The sequence below is a fragment of the Notamacropus eugenii genome, chromosome 1 (genome assembly GCF_028372415.1).
Source record: "Notamacropus eugenii isolate mMacEug1 chromosome 1, mMacEug1.pri_v2, whole genome shotgun sequence".
In the NCBI taxonomy this organism is placed as follows: domain Eukaryota; kingdom Metazoa; phylum Chordata; class Mammalia; order Diprotodontia; family Macropodidae; genus Notamacropus; species Notamacropus eugenii.
The window spans coordinates 127099387-127121547 of NC_092872.1; the positions used below are offsets into that span (position 1 = coordinate 127099387).

At 46.8% G+C, this 22161-nt stretch overlaps 1 protein-coding gene across 2 annotated transcripts in view; it reads right to left on the reverse strand.

Moving 5' to 3' along the window:
• RBPMS2 (RNA binding protein, mRNA processing factor 2) overlaps nt 1-22110 on the reverse strand; it is a 60413-nt gene extending 38303 nt beyond the window's left edge. The window contains exon 1 of one of the 2 annotated variants that reach the window (XM_072613802.1): nt 21760-22110. In XM_072613802.1, coding sequence (XP_072469903.1) covers nt 21760-21852 — 93 coding nt within the window. In that variant the 5' untranslated portion in view covers nt 21853-22110. The remainder of the gene's footprint in view (nt 1-21759) is intronic. The other variant, XM_072613795.1, reaches the window with a different exon arrangement.
• Between the last annotated feature and the right edge of the window lie 51 nt (nt 22111-22161).

The following is a 22161-nucleotide window of genomic DNA, read 5'->3' on the forward strand; positions in this document are numbered from 1 at the left end:
AACAGAGAGACGCAGGGCACTCCTTTCTTCTGCACACCTTCCCCCATGTAACCCCCACCCCTTCTTTCTGTTCTGCTTCAGCCCAGGCCACATGAGCAGCATGAGACCAATAGGGCTTAAGACTGCTTGAATGCCAGGGCTTAGGACAGGCAGGCCTGGCAGCTCCCAGACCCCTGGGCACTGCAAAGACCCCTGTAATAGACGCACAAAGGCATCTACTGCCCAATTCAATCATCTACCCAGAAACAGGCAAAACTCAGCAAAAACTACCATTGAGAAACACCTCCCCTATGGCCCTTCTGAACAGGCCCATGACTAAGTCCTTGTGACAGATGCTGTTAAGGTTGTGTGTACTGGAGAGTAAAGGGGAACATAATACAGTAGGAGATATTCCATTAGCCAGAGGAATTCTTAGGATCCAGTTAAGCAGAGCCCGTAAGGAGGAGGGGAAAAAGCCGCTCTAGTACAATATCCTGTAGGTGAAGAAGTTGGAAGGCCAGGTCTTTGAATGAGGGATAGCTCTGAATTCACAGGAGGAGTTGGGGGAAGAGGAGGAAACCATGAAAGGTTCTATGTGTAGAAACAGGAAACAGTGACTGTTAGAGCAAACATCTAGGTAGTTAAGACTATAATCTTTTGCTACCAGCAAAACAGTATTCTGGGAAAAATATGGAGGGTTGGGGGGGGGGGGGTCTCTGACTCTCAGAATATTCAAACATGTCTCTAGGAGCTCATTGATCATGAAGCTCCCATTCCATCCAGACTTCTGTCCCCAGTCCTTAAACACAACCAGCTTCTTCTAGGAAGCCTTCCTTGCCCACTGAAGCCCTTCCCTGCCCTCCCTCCTAGACAGCATCTGCTGTCTGTGCAGCAGAGGCCAGGATAAGAGTATTTCTCTAGTGGTTTCACACACCCTAAATCTCAACTACCCAAACTGACTGGGAATAAACCCCCGGAGCGGAGGAACTTTTTGTACTCCCTTCTCAACAACAGGAGCCCAGGCAGGGATCTCAACAGACCATCCAGCTAGCCTTGCCCAAGAAACAAGTGGGATGTGAACCTACATTATACCATGACATGCTATTCCCACTTCATACTCACATGTTTTACTGGTAGGCATAGAGGAGGGGCAACAATATAGGCTCATGCTGGCCTTCATCTGCTTTCATCCACTCCCCACCTCCCTAACCAAAATCAGACAAGTAGTAGTGGAAAGGAAACCAGTCTTACGGGAAGGTTTAGCCTTCTCTTAGAGTCTGTCCTGGGTGCCTCTTAGACAACACCCACCTGGAAGGTGGGATGGTATATATAAACTTAGCTTCAAGAGACTGATAAGCATAAAGCTCCCAAACCAAAATGGCTGTCAAAGTAGAACAGGTAGGAGAGTAAGAGAATAAACAGACTTGTCCAAGCCCAGAAGGACTTCAGAGCTCAGTTCAAACTCTTCATCTAAAAAGGTGAAGGGATCTGAGGAAAGTCATACTGCTAATTAATAACACAACCGAGACAAGACCTCAAGTTATTTCCCAGATCAATGATCCTTCATTAATAAGGATAAACAAATACATAACCTATAGAATGTTTTATTTAATGGAGCTTAAAAGTTAAAGGGAGGAAGCCAGACCTCATCCTGGCACAATGTGGTCCAATGGAAAGACGACTGAGCTCAGTCACTGGGTCCTGGATTGATTCCTGGCTCTGTCACTACCCATGTGACTTTTGGTCAATCACATCACCTCTCTGGGCCTCAGGTGTCTTGTCAATTAATGGGGAGAGGACAAATATCAGACTAGATGCCTCCTAAGCTTACCTCCAGATCCGAGCCCCTGAATATGGGCCCAAAAAGGCTAGTGGGAAAGGGATTACTACAGGACTGAGAATCTCCAAATAACTTCAGAACAGTATTTTCCAATGAGGTCAGCCAGCCCTCTTCTCATATCCACCATCAGGGTGGGAGTATCTAACTTGGACCACTTTACAGGGCAAAATGGCTCTTTTCCTCATGCTCTAGGAGGGACCAGATTTGTTCCAGGTTTTATCCCAGGTTTGACCCTCTCCAACATGTCCCCTGAGTAGGGGTGAAAAGATAGTGGTCACACATGCCATCGGCTCTCTTTAAAACTGGAGCCATCTGTGGTATTTTTCACCTGTTTTTTTTTTTAATTCCTTCCTTCATTTCCTTGGGGGGGGGGGGCAGGGCGTGGTAAAGAGGAAGAGAAGGAAGCAGTCTTACTCACTAAAATCCAATCTGCAAATGCCCCCAGGCAGATGGAAAAAATAATTCATCACTTCTCTCCTTTGACCATGATCTTTAATTTGGGAGTGGGGAGAGGAGAAAATCACTTTTCATGGGTTCTTTTTCCTAGGACCTTTCTCTCTCTACCAGACACAGAAGTCATTAGATATACTGTTACACTGAAGCATTGGTGACTTAACAGATTGGAGGGAGGTAGAATTCCCATTTTAAAAGGAAGCCCTTTATAACAAGGACAATGTTTATCCCAAAAGGACGACTAAAATGGGATTCCAGGCAGCAGTTCAGGAAATGTCACTCCATGGGACGCTCAAGTCACAGCAAAGGTGTATATACATACGCATGCCTAGGTAACTAGTTGACTTGGATATATTTATTAGCAAAATTACTGGGGAGGGGAGGTGGTGGGCTGCCTCCACCCAGCTGACCCTCCAGGCTGGGCAGTTCAGTGAGCAGCGCTAACTCTTACAGACAGATTACTTCATGTCTTAGAGCTCTTAGCACTAAAAGCTTCCCTCTTTCCCAGCACGTGCCCACACTCATGATCATCCGACTCCAGCTGTCTCAGCCATGTTTCTAGATCACTGGTTGATGTCTCAGAGGGGAGATGCAGTTATGGTAGATGCTGTGGCAGGGCACTGGATCTAAAGACCAAAGAACTGGGTTCAAGTCCAGATTCTTCTACTTACTATCTATACTATCTATATCACAGGCAACTCACCTCACTACCTTTGGCCTCAGTTTACTAATCTAGAAAATAAAATTGGGCTTAATAACCTCTAAGGCTCCTTCCAGCTCTGCAGCTATGACTAAACCCTAATCTTGAAGTCCCCTCTACTACACTTAATCCTATGACGGAGCATTTTGACTGGTCATTGGAGATACAATGCTTTCTCTTTCTTTGGCCCCACAACCTCCTGACTGTCTTATTAACAACAATGCCCAGAGGGCAGAGCCCGGCTCACTAAGCAGGCCATGGAGACCCCTCCCTCCCTTCAGTGTTCTCACACGTTACTCCCTTCGAAGATTCAGTTACTTCTACATTTAGTTACTCACTCTGTTCTGTCTCCTGGCTTGCTATGTCCTCCATACCTTGAATTCGCTCCCTTCTCACTACCTCCATTAGATCAAGCTCCTCAAGAGCAGGAATTATTTTTTGTCTTCCTGTGTATCCCCAGTGCCTAGTAGAGTCCATAGCACACAGTAGATGCTTAATTCAGTGTTTCTTGACCTCTTAGCTTCCCCTGGCTTCCTTTAAGGTTCAGCTCAAATCAGAACAAGGAGAGTAATTTATACAACACTGTAAAAACTGAACAATTTTCGAAGTTGCAAGAACTCCAACAACAATTAACTGTGACTCCAGAGGACTGATGAAGAAGAATGCTACCCCCTTCCTGACAGAGCTGATTGTTGACTACACATGCAGAATCAAGAATTTTTATGGCCAATCCAGGGATTTGTTTAGCCTGACTATGCTTACTTATGACAAGGGCTTTGTTTTACTTAAGAGTAGAGGGGAGGTGGGAGGGACAGAGAGAAAGCAATATTAATTTAAAAAAAGCTAAAACCCCACCTACTGCAGAAGGCCCTCCTACCTCCCTTCCAGACAAGTCTCATGTCTTGTCTACACTAGAATGTGAGGTTCTTAGGCAGCAGGGACCATGTTCTTGCTTACCTTTGCATCCCTAGTACTTAGATTGCCTGGCACTGTGTAAGCACTTGATAAATTAAGTCATCAAACAAGTAAGTCCATTGTTATGAGCTCTCTATCCTGCCCATCCCCTAGTAAAAACAGCTTCCAGGACAGGTACGGCTATTCCCACTTTACTGATAAAATAATGGAAGCTCAGACAGGGTCAAGGAAGCTGTTGATGCCACAGTGCACAGAGCACTAGACCTGGAGTCAGGATGATCTGAGTTCAAATCTGTTCTGAGACCCAGAGAGCTATAGGGCCCTAGTCAAGTCACTTAGTCTCTACTTCAGTTTCCTCATCTGTAAAATGAGGATAGAAACAGCACCTACCTCCCAAAGTTATGGTGAGAATACAATGAGACATCATAACGTGCTCTGCAAACCTACTTTAAGTGCAACACAAAATACTAGTTATTACTGACCCAAGTTCAGAAAACTGGTTAGCCAAAGAGCTAAAATTTGAAGCCAGGTGGCGTGGCACTTCGTCCACAGCTCTTTCTAGAGCCCTCATGGTTTGCAGGGACAAAGGGAGGCGGGAAGGGTAGGGACCGAGTCCTGGGTGAGGAGTTGGAAGACCTGGGTTCTAGCCCCAGCTCTGCTCCTAACCAAGGTCTGCTTCTGAAACTTTGGGAAAAACCCTTACTGTCTAAACTTGAGTTTGGAGGAGTGATGACAAAGCATGCCTCCCAAGCTATGGAGCTGGCAGACCACAGCTGAAGAGCGAGGCTCACATTTCTACACACGGTCACTGTGCTGATTGGTAACAAGGAAGGATTCTATTGAGGCCAGGATAAGAAGTCACTGGGATATGACAATGATATTTTTCAAAAAGCGAGGAAAGAGTGTCAGTAAAACTTTAAGTCCGTCACTTAACCTGTGTGGGTCTCAACTTCATCCTCCGTAAATGAAGGGGTTGGACTAAATGAACTCAGGTGCCTTCTATCTCTCAAGTTTTAAATCTGTTTTTAAAAAAGGGGCGGGGGAGTAAAACTTTTTTCCCCTCTAGAAGGGAGTTCTTAACGTGAGATCCATGAACTTGTTTTGACAACTGCATTTCAATGTAACTGGTTTTCTTTGTATGTCCATGTATATCATTTTTATGTAATTAAAAAAATCCTTCTGAGAATGGGTCCACAGGCTTCAGACTGCCAAAGGGATCCAGAACACCAAAACGATAAAGAAAGCCTGTTTCTGAGGTAGCACAGGTTAAAAACATGTATAACTTCCCCAAAAGCTTACAAACAATTACAGAGAGTCTGGCTTCCCATAACATTTTAGGTTGATAACTGGGAATACTCATGGTCTCTGATAAGATCTTGGTCTGGATTTCTGAGTTGTAAGGCAATCCCAAAGTTAGGATTTAACCACAGATTTAGAGCGGAAGGAATCTGAGAGGTTACTCTCACTTTACAGATGAAGAAACAGTGGCAGAACAAGGTTAAATGACTTGCCCAGGGCCACAGTGCTAGTAAGCGTCTGAGATCATATTTGAACTCAGACCAGGGTCACAAAGTGTGATTACCTGCACACAGGAGCTACTTTTTCACTAACTGAACACGATAGAGTGAACATTCAGGGGTTTCAGGTCCAGCTACACTTTTCCCCAACACAGTTAAAGAGTTACAGCAAGCCAGCACCCTACCCAATGGCCAAATGTCTTACTGCCCTCTCAAAAAATATGAGGGCTGGCATGGCCGATGGAGAGAGTTGTGCACCCAGGTGAAGTTTGTTTAACATAGAAGCCGTGGGGTGTAAAATGAGTGCACTGCTATCTGTATAACCTCCCTCACAGGGTTGTTGTGAATATAAAGCCTTGGGTAGAATCTTAAAGCACTTCAGAGGTGAACTATATTATTATATACTAGACACACACACACAGATAAACATGTGTGGGTGTATGTACATATATACCTACATACATATATACTTAGATCTCTTAGATCTTAGATTTAGATCTCCTGAGTTTATAGTGTTCTCAATTCCCTCACATTGACTCTTTAAAAAAAAAATCCCAATTACATGTAAAGACAATTTTTAACGTTCATTTAAAAAAAACTTTTGAGTTTTAATTATTTTTTCCCTCCCTCCTACCTCCCCTTCCCTCACACTGACTCTTCTAACTTACAGAATCAGTTAAGAGAAGGTAGGACGGACTAGGGTTACTTAAATTCCCTTCCAAATAAAGATAGTAATATTCTCTATATTTTAACAGTATATTTATTTAATATATAAATAATATTAATATTATTTAGTATCATGTTATATAATAATAATATTATATGCACACACATACACATATATATAGTTGCATAAGTCACATCTTTCGGAAACACCAATCAATAAACATGGATTAAGCTTCCGACCAAGTGCCATGCCCTGTGTTCTCTGCCACCTGGTCTCCTGTCTTCCCAGTCTTTCTCTTCACTCCTCAGAGCAGTGACCCCGGCCTCCTCACACTTCCTCCCACAGACATGCCAATTCCTGACAGGGCATTTTTGCTGGCTCTCCCCCTGTGTGGATTTCTTGCCTCCTCCTTTCCACCTCTCTGCTTCCCTGACTTTATCCATATCCCAGCCAAAATCCCAACTCCTTCCCTCTAAGATCAGCTCCAACTTATCCTACACAGATCTTGTTTGTACACAGTTTTTGGCTTGTCTCTCTATTAACGAGCTTTCTGAACACAGGGACGAGTTTGGTTTTTTTTTGTTTATTTTTTTAAAATCTTTCTTTGTATACCTGGTAATTAGCACAGTGACTAGCACATATTAGGGGCTTAATCAATGTTTTCTGACTTGACTATTTTAAATACCTATCACTGAAGAATCCTCCAGGGAATTATTCTGGAAAGTACAGAACCTTCCCAAGAGTTTATTTTATGCAAACTCAGTTATAGGGAAAGTCTGGATTTAGCAAATTACACCCCCCCTAACTCTCACACCCTCATCTCAACCCAGCTTGGGGTTCAACTTTAGGCCACAGAGGATTATCTGAACCAGAAACACTTAGGATGGAGGGAGGCATACTGAAGAACATATTGAAGAAAAGGGAAAAACAATCCTCTTATAAGCTCCTCCTATATCCTTCCTCAATGCCCAGGCCTCAAGCTGTACTGCTATATAAAATTTGGGGCATGGAAGGAGGGAAAAATGTTCTGAAAAAGTCACTAAAAACCATTGCATAAGGCTTATGTTTTCTTTCCCCTGCTTGGGCGAGGAACTGAAGAGGGAGGACCACTCATTCCCTACTGGGTCTTCCAAGGAAGAAATCCCTTCCTTTCCACCTAAAAATACTTCTCTGGAAGCCATCGGGTCACACACAAGTGAGCCTCCAGTTCTTTGGCTCCACACTCCATTGTCTACACTGAGTGTGGATGACCCATCCAGTAGTCCCTTTCCACTGCACCATATAGGCAGTGTGATAGGAGCAGAACACCAGACTGGGCTATTAAGGGCCTGTGCCCAGCTCAGCTGTACTGGGGTAAGTCACTTCCCCTGTTTCCTCACCAGGGATAACAACAGCTCAGCGTCACAGTGCATATAAAGGTTTTTCCTTCCAAGCACAAAGCCTGACACACAGTAAGCACACAATAAATGTTTGCTGACAGTCAAGCCCTGTGAGGGAGGCAGTGTAACTGTTATCCCCATTTTACAGATTAGAGTTAAATTAAGATGCTGATAGGAATTGACCTGAACAAAGTCACAGCCGATAAGTCAGCCTGGATTCAACCAGGCTTGGATCGCCTGAGTCTAGTGTTCTCACTTTCCCCAACACTGACCTTTAAAAAAAAAAATTTCCCCAATTACATGTAAAGACAATTTTTAACATTCAGTTTTTAAAAAAACTTTTGAGTTCCAAATTTTTTCCCCTTCCTCCTTCTCCCCTCTCCCTCACATTGACTCTCATAACTCATGAAATCAGTTAAAAAGAAGTAGGTAGAACTAGGGTTACTCAAATTTCCTTCCAGATAAAGATACTAGTATTCTGTATATTTTAATAATATATTTATACTAGGCTTACATATATACAATATATAATAAGAGTAGTACAAGAGTGAGGACCTTGTGGCCTTGAGACCACATGTGGCTCTCAGGTGCAACCCTCTGACTGAATCCAAGTCAAGTTTGGATTCAATCACAGGGCCTCAAGGCTGCAGGTCCCCACTCTTGACACAGTATATATGTATCCACACATACGCATTATATATACATACCACATACCACACACATCTACGTATAAATACGGAGATAAATATACATATATGGATGCATACTAAATAGGTACACATATAGGCATGTGTATAATGGGCAGCTAGGTGGCACAGTGGATAGAGTGCTGGGTGTGGAGTTAGGAAGACATCTTCCTGAGTTCAAATCTGGTCTCAGACGCTTCTTAGCTGTGTGACCCTAGGCAAGTCACTTAACCCTGCAAGCCTCAGTTTCCTTACCTGTAAAATGAGCTTGAGAAGGAAATGACAAACCACTCTAATATCTTTGCCAAGAAAACCCCAAATGGGGTCACGAAAAGTTGGACACGACCGAAACAGCTCAACAACTGTACGCATGTATTTCAGCTAGAAAAGGACTGAGTTCATCTCTGAAGCCTCTACAAATGTCTAGGGAATAAAGTTCTATAACTTTGCGCCCAGGAAGGCCGATGCAAGGAGTGAATAAATGGAGTCCAGGAAGGAAGGCCAATCTTTATTTAGTCTGCTCCAATCCTTCATCGAGAAGCCCATCTTTCAAACACACCTCCCAAGAGGCAGAGAAGACCTGCAACTCTAAGGTTTTCTTTTGGGTACCAGGAAGGTAAGGGGGGATAGAGAGAAGGTCAGGAACACCCTCAGGAGTCCTAAGGCAGGGTCCCTCGGGAATACCTTGAAATCCTTTATTCAGTAAACCACTGAAGGGTGGTTTACTCCCTCCTCCCTGCGCTTCCCTCCCCACCCCACCCCCAGGTCCCATGTTTGACATGTCCCAGACTGCCTAGCTGTGCTTTACTCTCTCCATCCTCCCCCAAGAGCTGGGCCACTTGACGCCAGGCTGATGGAATGCAGCAATGAAGCCTGCAAAACCCAGGACTTATAAGGCATTGAGTGGGAATGAGCAAGTACCGTGCAGAGAGAGGGAGAGAGGAAGGGAGGGAGGAGAGAGAAAAGTGGGGGAGAAAGAGAAAAAGGAGGCAGGGAGGGGGGGGGAAAGAAGGGGAAAAAGGGAAGCGGGGAGAAGGGAGAAGAGAAAGATGGGGGAGAATAGGGAAGAAAGGGGAAGACAGGGGAGGGAGAAGAGAGAGAAGGGGGTAGGGGTGGATGAGAGGGAAAGAATAGGAATCTTAGCCACCAAGACTGAGCTCCTAATCTACCCATCAGCTACCTTAGCCCCAGTCACTCCCACATCTCCTGCGGGCAGATGGGCCTCACTCCAATCCCCCTCCCCACTCAAAGGGAGGTGAAATGGGGACTCTGCAGTCTCAACAAAGGAAAAGGCAATTTAACAGGGAGGTACAGGGCGGTTCAGCACTAACCAGCTAACCCTCTAGGCAGCAACTAACGATGACCGCACCTTCTCTGGTTTAGGGCAAACCAACCCCAGAGGAGAACGAAAAAAACAAGTGCCTTGCTGTTTATTTCTCTTCTCCCTTTGCCTACTCATTTTCTGATTACACAACCTAGTTAGTACAAAATGGAAGTTTACAATACCACATAATAATAGTAAAATGCTTTATAATTTTGAATGAAATTTCCTATCCATTACCTCATTTGATCCACTTTACCTAAGAGGTAAATAGAGCAAGCATTAGTCTCATTTTATAGATGAGTAAACTGGTGATCAGAGCAGTTAGATAGCTCAATGGAGAGAGCGCTGGACCTAGCTAGAGTCAGGAAGATCTGAGTTCAAATTTGACCTCCGACACCTGGACAAGTCAACCTCAGTTAGCCTCAATCTACTGCAGAAGGAAATGGCAAACCACTCCATTATCTTTGCCAAAAAACCCTCCTAGACAGCATGGTCCACAGGGTCACTGAAAAGTTGCACAAGACTAAACAACTGAATGACAGAAGACTGGTGGGCAGAAGAGTTAAGGGACTGGCCCAAGGCCATGCAACCAGTTAGTGACAGAGTACTTAGGGCCAAGTTCAATTTCCATCTCACAGCACCACGATAAAGACTAAAAGTATGATAGATCACCTTCCCTGCACCAAACCAAATACTGCAGGGATTTGGAAGCTGGGGTTTCTGAGCTCATTTAAAATAGTCTGATAATCATGTTTCAATATAATTGGTTTCCTATGTATTTTTTTCCCTGCATTTAGAAGCATTTTCTGAGAAGGTCATAGGTTTCATCAGTCTGCTAAAAAAGTTCATGACACTAAAAAGGTTTTGAGCTTCTGTCCTATAGATTCGTGGGACCAAGATGTTCCCAGGATGCACAACTCCACCCTGGCCCTCAGTGAGCAGAACAGGGCTGGATGCACAGGCACCCCTCCCACACCATTCCTGTGGACTGCAGGGCTTCTTAAACTTTTTCCACTAGAGACTCCTTCAGTGCTTCTTAAACTGGACTGAGACCCCATTTGGATTCTTGATCCACAGTTTAAGAAGCTCTGTAGAGCAACCTGAAAACAAAATCCAACCTTAAGCTCTTTCTAAGATTACCTTCTGTCCTAAAGCAACATGCTGGAATAGAAAGAACATGGGTTTTGGAATCAAACAACCTGAGTCCTGCCTCTGTCACTTTGATCCTTCAAGAAGGACCCTATACTTGACAAAGGCGGAAAATACACAGACTAGTGGAGAGAGGGTTTGACTTGAGGGGAGGAGGATCTGAGTTCAAATCTTGCTTCAGACACTTACCAATTGTGTAACACTATCTAACTCCCCTAACGTCTCTCTCAGCCTCTTAAGATTAAGAAGGTTGGACTGGAGAGCCTCTAAGGTCCCCTTCCAGGTCTAAATCTATGATCCCAGGGATAAAAATCTTTCTTTGCTGACAGCTGAGTGAGCAGTAAAAGTTCTTCTTGAGGCAGGACCTTGTCTTTGGGTTTTTGGAGACTAGCTTTGGGGAAAAAAAGCCAAAAAACCCAAGAGAGGCTGAGCGGAGAAGAGAACCTATCTGGCCCTAGTTCCAAATGTCTAAGAGTCCCAGGTTGTGTAGCTAAGAGCTAACGCCAGGAAAAGGCTTGCTGCTGGAGTCAGTGACCTCCCCCCCACCCCAGTTTGTGGGTAGGGATCTTTTCTGTGTCATTACTCAACTGGAAGAAGCAAACATGTCAAGTAGCCCCAGAAGCTGAAAAAGCCAGAGCCTTCAGAAAGGGACTAGCTCAGGGGCAATGAACTTAGGCCACAAGGATGGGGAAGAAGGGTTGAACTCCTGGGACAATGGCGCCAACAGAACTCCAGCCAAGCATTTCCTGTCTCTCTCTCTCTCTCTCCCCCTCTCCATCTTTCACACACACACACACACACACACACACACACACACACACACACACACACACGCACACACACACGCACGCCCCTCCCTGATGCTGGGAGAGGGGGGTTGTTCCAAGTCTGCTTACAGTACTGCCTATCCTGCCTTGATGGTTTCTGATAGTCAAGTTTCTCAGTTTAGCCAGGGGTGAATAACATCTTCCCTGGTCCTGGGGAGGAGCAGCAGACGGCCCAAGAAGTGGCTCCCAGGCCTGCATCCCAGACCTGGCAGACTCTGCAAATGGCAAGACACACCTTCCTAGCATCCCTGTGCCTTAGCCACTATGACTTCCTTTTTACAGTGGGGGCAGGGTTGGAAAGGGGTTTCTACATCTTTGGCAGGCTCAATTGCCCCGATGCTGTTCTCAAACTCGGCTACATACAAATCAGTTCCTAGGGGACAGGGGAGAACCAAACAAAAAGCAAAGGGGCAATGATAGGTCAGATAGGTCTCTGAAGCAAGGGGCCAGAACAGAATTGTGAAAGGCTGGACGCTTCCCCGGCAGGGATTAAAAGGCATTCCAGCAGATCAATTTAGAGAGTGGTAGCTCATGACCAGCAACTGGTGCATCCTCAGCGTCAACTTGGCTTCTCAAAGGCAGGTGACTTGGGCTGGGCTTTAACCCTGCCCTTCCAGTTCCTCTATAGGATGGCTCTTCTGGGGAAATGAAAGAGCTGAAACTTGGTCAGGAGTGCACTAGAGCTGCTGAGGAAAGAGGCAAGATGAGAGGCTTATCATTTTAGAAAGACCCTTCAACTGAGTCCCACTTTTTAATTTTACAGATGGGGAAAAAAAAGGAGATCAAGAGATGCATACAAGGTCACATGGCTGGTTGTTGATAGAGCTGGGTCCTGGACCTAACTGTCTCCTAACTGCTAGGCCAGGACTCCTTTCATTACACCAGAGCTTTTCCTACACCACGTATCTGCTTAATAACCTTGTAAAATGGCAGCACTGTGGTGTAACACCACGAGTTTTGGATAGGCAGACAGGACTTGAGTTCTAATCCTGATTGCAGTATCACCTCCTTTGGACCACGACAATGAGTGCAAAAGTACTACAAAAAGGCAAAGGAGCACCTTTCTTTCCTTAAGTGTGCTTCACCTCCTAAGACTCTCCCCCTCCCCCCACCCGACCCAATATTGGGAGGGGAGAAGAACAGGGTGGCCAGGAAGCAGAGGCCAACATGTCTGCACTTGGAATAAGGGGCAAGAGCAGTCTCTGAAGGAACGTGACAGCATGAACCCATTAGGAGCTGAGGAAACTGAGGCACCGAACAATCCATGTGCTCACATTACAAATCAAGCCAAAGGGCTACAGAAAACTTAAGTCTTCATTCTAGTTCACCACTGCCTTCTCTCACTTGGGAGCCTGGTTGCTTTTAGTAGCAGAATTGTCAGAACAAAGCATAACCAGGATGATGAGCTTCTAGGCTGAAGCAGCCAGAAACCCTTGAGACACAGGTCTGATAGCCTGCCACCCTGTCATCATCCTCAGCAGAGCATAGCTTCACTGGCTTGCACCAGACTGTAAGGGGCTTGGTGAAGTCTGAATCCCTCTGTAATATCCCCCAGGCAGAACCGACATCCATCTGACCAAAGTCCATAGCAGGTAGAGTCAGACTCCAAGTCAAAAATCCTTCCCTTAGGTCCATAGTAATATCCTGTCTGTGGGACCTTCTCCATACTCCAAGCAACTTCTAAGACTCTAAGGGGTAGAGATGGTGGAGGAAGTTTTCTCACCTGGGAGTTCCCTGTATCAATGAGATAAAGTCCAGTTTCTACCCTTCCCACCTCTCACCTCCTAGGACATCGTCCTTCTCCTTCTCCAAGGGAGGGAGTTCATTGCTTAATACTCCACCTCTGCTATGCCACCCAGCTGGAAAAAATCTAGCATCCTACTCTTGGATTACATACATTTTAACAGTTAGTCAATAGGCATTTAAAGTGGTTACTATGTTCAAGGCACTGTACTAAGCAACAAGGATACAAAGAGTGGCAAATCCATGTTCTTGTTCTCCAAGATCTTATATTCTAATGGAGACAAGATGAAAAAACTGCATATACAATATATGTATATATACAGACAATTAAAAAAAGGGTAATCTTGGAAAGAAGGCATGGGGTGGAGGGAAGGGGAGAGGACATCTGGAAAGGTCTCCTAAAGAAGGTGGGATTTGAACTGAGTCCTGAAGGAAGTCTGGAGGTGAGGAAGGAGAAAATTCTAGGTATGGGCAACCAGCGGGGAAAAGTCACTAGATTTCGTCACGTATCGCAGAGCAGAAATGGAGGAAGGGGTCAGGTTGTGAAGGGTTTTAAAAAGCCAAACTGAGGTTTTTATATTTGATTCTGAAGGTAAGAGAAACCACTGGGATCTACTGGTCCAGAATGAGTTGTCACAGGATGAATTTGCATTTTAGCATCTTGTTCATTTTGTCTACATTGGGATGTGAATTTTTCAAAGTACTTTTACATCCACTTGCATTTAAGAGTCACAACAGCTGTGATTGGAGGACACAGTCCAATAACATAGTAGACTGATGGCAAGACTACACCTCCCGTACAGTTGTATGCCTACCTAGTCTGTCCCCCCAGAACACCTGCTTTTTCCTGCACTTACCTTCAGTGACACTGGCACTTACTGAGCAGGCTGTTAGGCTGGCAACGTTTAGCATGACTTAAGCCAAACAGGTATCCACCTTGAGTCACACCCCAAAGCTTTGGGGAGGCTAGACCAGTCTTTGAGAAATGAATTCAGGTCATCTGTCTCACTCTGGCCCAAATTTACTGAGTCAAACCATGAAGCATGTGCCCACATGCCCATAAGTTCTTCCTCATCAGCCCAGATGAGAGAGTTACTATGGGTGAGAAGATGTAGCGACAGCTAAGCTGGCTATGGTGTCTGGCCAGGAGGAGACATCCATCCCTGGCTGGACTGTATAAGCAGCTGGTCAAGGTGGCGATCCTTGGCTAGAGGGCCTGAAGTATGGAACTAATACCCCTTTTTCTCCCCACCCAGAGGGGCTCGAAGCCCTGGGACATTTGAGGAAGACAACAGATACACATGCAGAGTCTTTCTCCTAAGACAGAACTCAGAACCAAAACACATTCATTTCAGTGAACCCTTGAAACATATCACCTGGACACTAGCATTTCTGCAGATACCATATTCAAACATTTATTGAATTAGGATACCCAGTTGCTGACGCTAATCTCACATCCCTGGCAGAGGGTAGATGGAGTTGGGGATATAAGAGGCCCAAGGTAACACAGCATGTTTAATGGACTTCTCAAAGAACTAGGGCAGTGGTACTCCGTTAGCTAACTATGGGACCACATTTCCTATCACAACTAACCTGAATAAATCACATAACCAACACATAATGAACCCAAAACAACAAAGTGATCATAACTTACAACTACAAAGATGCCTCAGAGATCACTTGGTCCTAACCCCTCACTTTACATATTAGGAAATAAAGTCCCAAGGAGATTAGAATGACTTGCCCAAGGTCACACAGTTACTAAGACGCATAGCCAGAGTTCAAAGCCAGGTACCCTGACTCCAAATCCAATACAAGTTCCACCTCTGAGAAAGCAAGACCAGCTGAAGGTCAGGATTCTTCCCTTTAAGCAAAGAGGGTAGATACTCTTCATATAGCTCTACTGGCCTGGCCCTTTCCCAGTCTCCTCACCCAAACCCAAGCAAGTACTTTCCAAGGTCCCTTAGCTATCAGACACCTTCCTTAGGGTGACTTCTTAGGGGTATAAGGCACACTGCTCCAAACACAGACATATACCCAAACTTGCAGAGCTACAACATGCTTCCAAATATCCATGGTCAGAGAGGGATAAGTTTCCCATCATCCCCTGCAAGAATCAATGGCAAAGTCAGAAGATGGCCAAACCATTGGCTAACCCTGCTCTTCTGCCCCCATAAAAAGCTCAGTCCTACCGTATGCTCCTCAGTTCTCCATTTCCACTGGGCCATTTGGGACCCCGCTCTATCATGGCATTGATATACTGAGTCCAAGGACCTTAGGCAAGTCACTTAATCTCTGGGCCTCAATTTCCTTATCTGTAGAATAAGGTCATTGGACTAGATGACCCTTTGGGATCCTAGAATTTTCTCCTGTGCCTTCTATCTGGTACTCCCCGAAGGTTAACCTCCCACAGACACCACCATCTGGTAAACTCTTCAAGGTTAGCTGCTCCTCACACCTCAACACACAGGACCAGGATGAAGAATCAACATTTCCTGCTTTCAGCATTTCTTCCTTTCAGATTTACTGCATCCTGTAGCCATTGCACCTCCAGTTCACTGTCCTTCCCTCCCAATTAAGTTCAGGGCCTGATTCACGACCATATCTCCTCCACCTTTCAAACATTCTACCTCCCAATTTTCTCCTTCCCTCAACTCTTTCATCTTTCTAACTTGCACAGGAATGGTCACACTTCAGACACTGTCCTCACTCTCTCTATCAATGAATATGCCCCAGATGCAGCAGTTCTGAACTCCTCTCTTCCCACTGCATGACTGCCTGACCTAATGTTCTACTACACAGGAATGGCATAAAAGATCATCCAATCAGTCAGTTGATAGGCATTTATTAAGTACCTACTATGTGCCAGGACGGGAAGCTAGGTGGCTCAGTAGATAGAATGTTGGACCTGGAATCAGAAGATCTGAGTTCAAATCCTGCCTCAGATACTTTCTAGCTATGTGATCCCAGGCAAGTCACTTAACCTCTGCCTTAATCAGCAAACCGCTCCAAGACAATCCCATGACCAGCACTGGAGTGCTATGCTCCCTGGGGTCACAAAGAGTTGGATATGACTGTACAACAACAAAATGTGCCAAACATTGTGTGAAACACTGGGGATAACAAGAAAAGAAAAAGACAGTTCCCATTCCCAAGGAACTCAATCTAATGGAAGAGGCAAGATGCAAACAACTCTAGACAAACAAGACACATACAGGCTGAATGGGGGTAGTCACAGGAGGGAAGACGTTATAGTTGAGGAGGCCTGGGATGGGCTTCTTGCAGAAGGTGAGACTTCGGGAAGTCAGCAGGAAAAGAGTTCCAGGATGGGCAGCAGCCAATGAAAATGCTCAAGAGTCAGGAAATGGAGCATCTCATTCAAGCAACAAACAGCAAGGAAGCCCATGTGAGGAGGAGTGAGGTGTGTGAACAGAAAGGTAGGACTTGGATGAATAAAAAGGAAAACCACTCAAGTAATAAAAGGGTGAGATAAGAGATGGACTGACTTAGTACCCCCTGGCAATATAAAGGAAGAAGCAGAGCCAGGCGCTTGGCCTGATGAGCGGATCCTCTGTGGAAGATTTACAAAAGAATCTCGGAAGAGTCACAGGATAAGAAGGAATGGAGATTTGTCACAGTCATAGGATTTAGGGCTGGAAGGAGCCATACAATCCAACCCCCTTGTTTCAAGTGAGGAAACTGAGACTCACGGTAGTGGTTGGTATTGTTCAGTGTTTCAGTTGCGTCTGACACCTTGTGACCCCAGCTGGGGTTTTCTTGGTAAAGATGCTGGAGTGGTTTGCCACGCCCTTCTCTGCTTCATTTTACAGATGAGGATACGGAGGCAAACAAGGTGAAGTGACTTGCCCAGGGTCACATAGCTAGTAAGTGTCTGACGCCAGATCTGAACCCAGGAAGATGAGTGTTCCTGACTCCACGCCTAGCCCTCTATCCTCTGTACCACCCAGCTGCCCTAAAGACCCACGGTTACAAACACACCAAGTAACAAGAATTGAGAATCCAACAGGTCTTCACACTCTAAATCCAGAGTTCTTTTCACTATAAGACAGAATAATAGTAACTACCAGATACACACTCAGACAGTTACTAAAGGCTTTTGGGAAACCCTCTATGGTGCTTTCAAGTTTGCCAAGTGCATTCTACATGCTATCTCATGTAAGCCACACCACAGACCTGGGAGGTATCCTTATCCCCATTTTACAGATGGGACAAGTGGGTTTCAGAGACTTGTCTCCCTTCACACAGCTGAAGATCTGTATCGAGGTCTTCCTGATCCCAAATCCAGTACTCTAACCACAGTACCACATTGCCTCTGGTTGACTGTAAGAGCCACAGATGTAGTCTTGAGTTATGGGAGAGTCACTCAGCTGAAAAGAATAGGATGGGAGCTTAGCCTTCTCTAAGACTGGGTTCTCAAACTTTTTTGACCCCAGGACTATTTACACTCAATTATTAGCGACCTCTCCAAGGAGCTTTTGTTTATATGGGGGGGAGGTTATCTATAGACATTTGCTGTACTATAAACCAAAATATCTTAGTATTATTATGAAAATAGTTTTGTCCTCACAGACCCACTGAGGGGGTCTTTGGGATCCTGCCTAGGGGTCCCCAACCCATACTGAGAGCCACGGCGTTGGTCCTTTCCTTCCCTCCGCACCCCTTAACCTCTTAGAGTAGCAGAGAACACAAATTCAATCTCCTGCCTCCTGATGTGTTCATCTGTGTTGGAGAGTCTCTCCATCAGTGCTGCTTGAAGATGGGAGGGAAAAGGAGGGCCGTAAGCATGACCAACCTAACTTCCCAGAATCCTAGTTTCAATATTAGGGACAAGGAAATCCTAGCAGCATACTACTAACAAACACCAATGTAATGTGCTTACTTTAAACCAGGAGATTCTCAACTTTTTATACATCATGGGCCCCTGGCAGTCTGCTGAAGTCTATGGACTCTGTCTCAGAATTACGTCTTTAAATGGATAAAATACATATGATTACCAAAGACCTCAATTATATTTAATAGTTATCAAAACTTTTTAAACTTCATGGACTCCATGTTAAAACCTTTGCCTTAAGCAAATCAGACCTTATGTATCCATGCTTGTTTTTGATTCTAAGGTTGCTAAGAAGTGTTTTGTTTTTAAAACAACTCCTTTTAAGAGACTGTCTCCAAAACCAGTTTGGAGAGAGAGGAGGAGCTTTTGTCTTTCTACTTTATAGTTACGTCTTATTTTAGGGCCCAGGCAGCATTCCCCAGAACGGTCATGCATTTTATTCACCAGACTTCCAGGTTTCCAAAAACCAAATCCATTCTCACATGACAAATTTCTGAACATTTTCGATGGCATCAACACAACAATGCCACAGTTCGTTGGCAACCATGCTCATCTTCCTAAGGACATTTGGGTCCATTTGGGCTTTTTGGTTTAGAATAGAAGTTAGTCACATTACTTTACAGTGACACCTAGAATCTTTAGAGTCTCAATTAACATAAAGTAGCAAGGTTTAGCAGAAGAAATTCTGGGCTGGGAGCCAGAAGAGACATGAGTTGTCCCTATTAGGCCACAAGCTAGCTGTGCAATCTTGGTCAAGTCATTTTCTCTGAGACCTCCACTTCCTTATCCATAAAATAAGAGTGGGCCCAGATGATGGATAAGGTCCTCTCAGGCTCTTGGATTATACCATACTAGGATTCTTTGAAATCCTCAAAGAGTTCGTATGATCCAGATCCAGAGAATTTCGTTTTTGGAGTCTGTCTGTGACAGCACTCAGTCAGGTTTTATCAGTTCCCCTCTCCCAGGATCCTAATCATGTGTTAAGATTTCTAATGCCATTCATTCCTACTATCACCCTTGACCCGGGGATACTATGATAGCCTCCAGTCTCCCCTCTACACAGCTGGGATGGTAGTATTCCCAAGACACAGCTCTGATAATGTCATTCTCCTCGTTAAAAGCCACGGAGAGTTTCCTTATTGCTTCAAAAGTGAAGCTCAAACTCTACAGCCTGATATTCAAGGCCTTCCATGCTTTGGTCTCAACTGAACTTTATGAAATTCTCTTCTCCCCTACTCCCTATTCTCCATCATGCTCCCAATAATTAACTTATACAGCACTTTACCTTTGCAAAATGCTTTACATATATTACATATATTTACATATATTAATTCATTTAAGCCTCACAACTGATGTAGCTTCTGCAAACATTATCCTCATTTTATAGACAGGGAAACTGAGGTTCCAAGAAGTCATATTCACATTCTCAGTTTAATTTTGCAGGAGGCTCTCCTGTCCCCTATTCTCTTCCACATATCGAATAACTGATTTATATAATATTTTAACCTTTGCAAAATGTTTTCCATGCATTATTTCATTTGAGCCTCACAACTTAGAGGTAGGTTCTACCAGTATTATCCCCACTTTATAGATGAGGAAATCGAAGCTCTGTGAGGTCAGATGTCTTACATAGGAATACATCAATAGTTTTGAGACAAAATCTTGGAGTTAGGATCCTTCAAATCAGAAATCAATCTCTTTCTCTCTCTCTCTCTCACCTAATGACTCAACCATAGCTGGAAGTTATACTTTTTCTTACACAGTTCATTTCCTCCGACATCTCCACCTTTAAAGGCCATTCCTTGCATAAAACCTTCTAGTATCTCCATATCACCAGAGAAGCAGCCTTTCCTCTATTTCCACAACACAACTGCACGATGGCCTGTACTGCAGCCTCCATGACTTTGGTTCCCCTAGTAAACTAGACCAGGTCTTACCTTCTTTTTGTATTCCTGTGGCACCTAAGCCATAGTAGGCACTGAAGGATTTCAGTCGTTGAACTGGAACAAGTCAGAGTACTATGGCCCTCTTTAGTTCTGGAAGAGGTCCTGGATCCTACAAATCTACCTGCTGAGATGTTGATTTTCTAGGAAAGGCTCAGCCAGACTGGAATAATCTTGAGGGTGCCACAAACTGGCTTGGTGACCTTAAGAAGGTCACTTTAATTAACCTTCTCTATATTCCTCTAAACTCACACCCAAAAAAATGTTGGAATTCAGGGCTTTGCTGAGCCCTGCTCTCCACTGCCAAAGGAAAGCTGAGACTGTCTTCAAGTCTCTTGTTGAGCTCAGTAAGAGATGCCACACGTTCTCCTGAAGGCCATGACCAGCTTCCACAGAGGCATTGCAGCCTTCCTTCAAATACTTTCCAAATAAGCCACGAGACAGTGGGAACATAACTACCCCCTCCATCATCACAGGAATTGGGAAAGCAACTGTGGACTTGGGCAAGAATGAGCTCTTCCCAGCCAAGAGGTGGGAAGTGTTGGCAGGCCTACTTTACAATCACAGGTGCCCACACCTTGGGCAATACAAAGGCTGTAAGTGGCCCCCCTTCCTCTCCCCACCCCACCCTAAGACATAGATATTTAAGAATGGAGGGCCTGATTTGGGGGAGGGGGAACTACGGAGAACGATGCTAGACTAGCTCCCAAGAAAAAGTGGGTCCTGCTCCCGCGTCCCTCCCACGGTGCAGAACCCAGCCCAGTGGGGTGGGACCGCCGCCATGCTGCGCCACACTTGCCACACGAGGCTCTCCCTCCCTGGGGCTACTGGGGTGGGGAAGGGCCGGTCCTCTGCACCATGACCTTCTAGCCCGGCTTCCAGGGGCCTGTGGTTGTCCCTCGTGCCCAGAGGAAGGGAGTCTAAGGAGGATAAGCAGCCCAGGCTCTGCGGTCGGCGTGCACGGAGGGGGCGATGGGCACAGGAAGGTCTCTCTTCCCGTCCAGTGACACAGCAGGAGGCTGGAGATGACAGTCAGCCCCACCGCCCTCCCCGGCCGGGTCCCCGCTCTCCCGCCCTGCCTCACCTCACTGTGACACGCATTCCACGGACCCCCCACCCCACGAACCACCGGGAAGCTGCTTCCCACTCCCGCACGTCACAGGTCGGCCAAGTTAGTGCCCCCGGCCCCCACCTCGTCACCGGTGCCCCTCCCGGAGCCCCCGAAGGTTGTCCCTCTACTGTCCCGGAACAGAGTTGCGGGGGGCAGAAGGAGGGCCACCGACCCCAGCTCCGCAGCCTCTCTGGTCTCGCTTCGAAGTGCCCTGGCCCCGGCGGGAGGGCGCTAGGAGCGGAGCTGCCCCCAAGGCTCTAGGGCGGCCCGGACCGCGAGGGTCCGACCTTCAGGGGCACGGGGAGAGGTCGGGGGGAAGGGCAGGAGGGCAGGGAGCCCAGAGCAGCGGGCCCGCCCGACGGGCCAGTCCCCGCAGCTCCTTGGCCCGGGCCGTCCGGGAAGCGCCGCGGGGCACGGATCGGGGTGGGGGGGGGGGGAGCGGGGAAGGAGGAAGGAGACTCTGGGGGGCGAGGCGTTGCCCCACCTGCGGGCACGGAGCGCCGTCCGCCCGGGCTCCTCAGCCCACGAGGGCCGGCCCCGCGCCCTCGCCTCTGCCCGCGGACGGGCAGGCTTTCGGAAAGAGGCAGAGAGGACGCCGGGGCAGCGGCCGAACCCTCCCCGGGGGAGATCCCTCCCCGCCCCGGGGGCCCAGTGTCCGCAGCCTCCCCGCTCACCTCCTCCTCCAGGCTGCCGCCGATGCCGGGGCCGGCGCCGGGGCCGGGGCCGCTGCTGGTGCCGTGCTCGGTGTCCGGCTTCAGGTTGCTCATAGTGAGGGAGGGGGCCGGGGGCCCCGAGCAGAGTGGGGGGCGGGGGCGGTCCGCGGCCCGTGCGCTCCGGGCGGTGCGGGGTGGAGGGGGTGCGGAGGCGTGCGGAGCAGCGAGTGGGGCAGCCGCCGCCTCGGACCGGGGTCACATCAAGTTCGGCGGGCGCGGGCGGCCGCAGGCGGAGGCGCGGGCGCGGGGCACCGAACGGGGCCGGAGCGGAGCCGAGCGGCCGCCGCCTGAGCCTTTTCACAGCCGCCGGCGAGTGCGCCGGCCGGGCCGGGGGGCGGGGGCCCGAGGCCCGCCGCAGCTGGG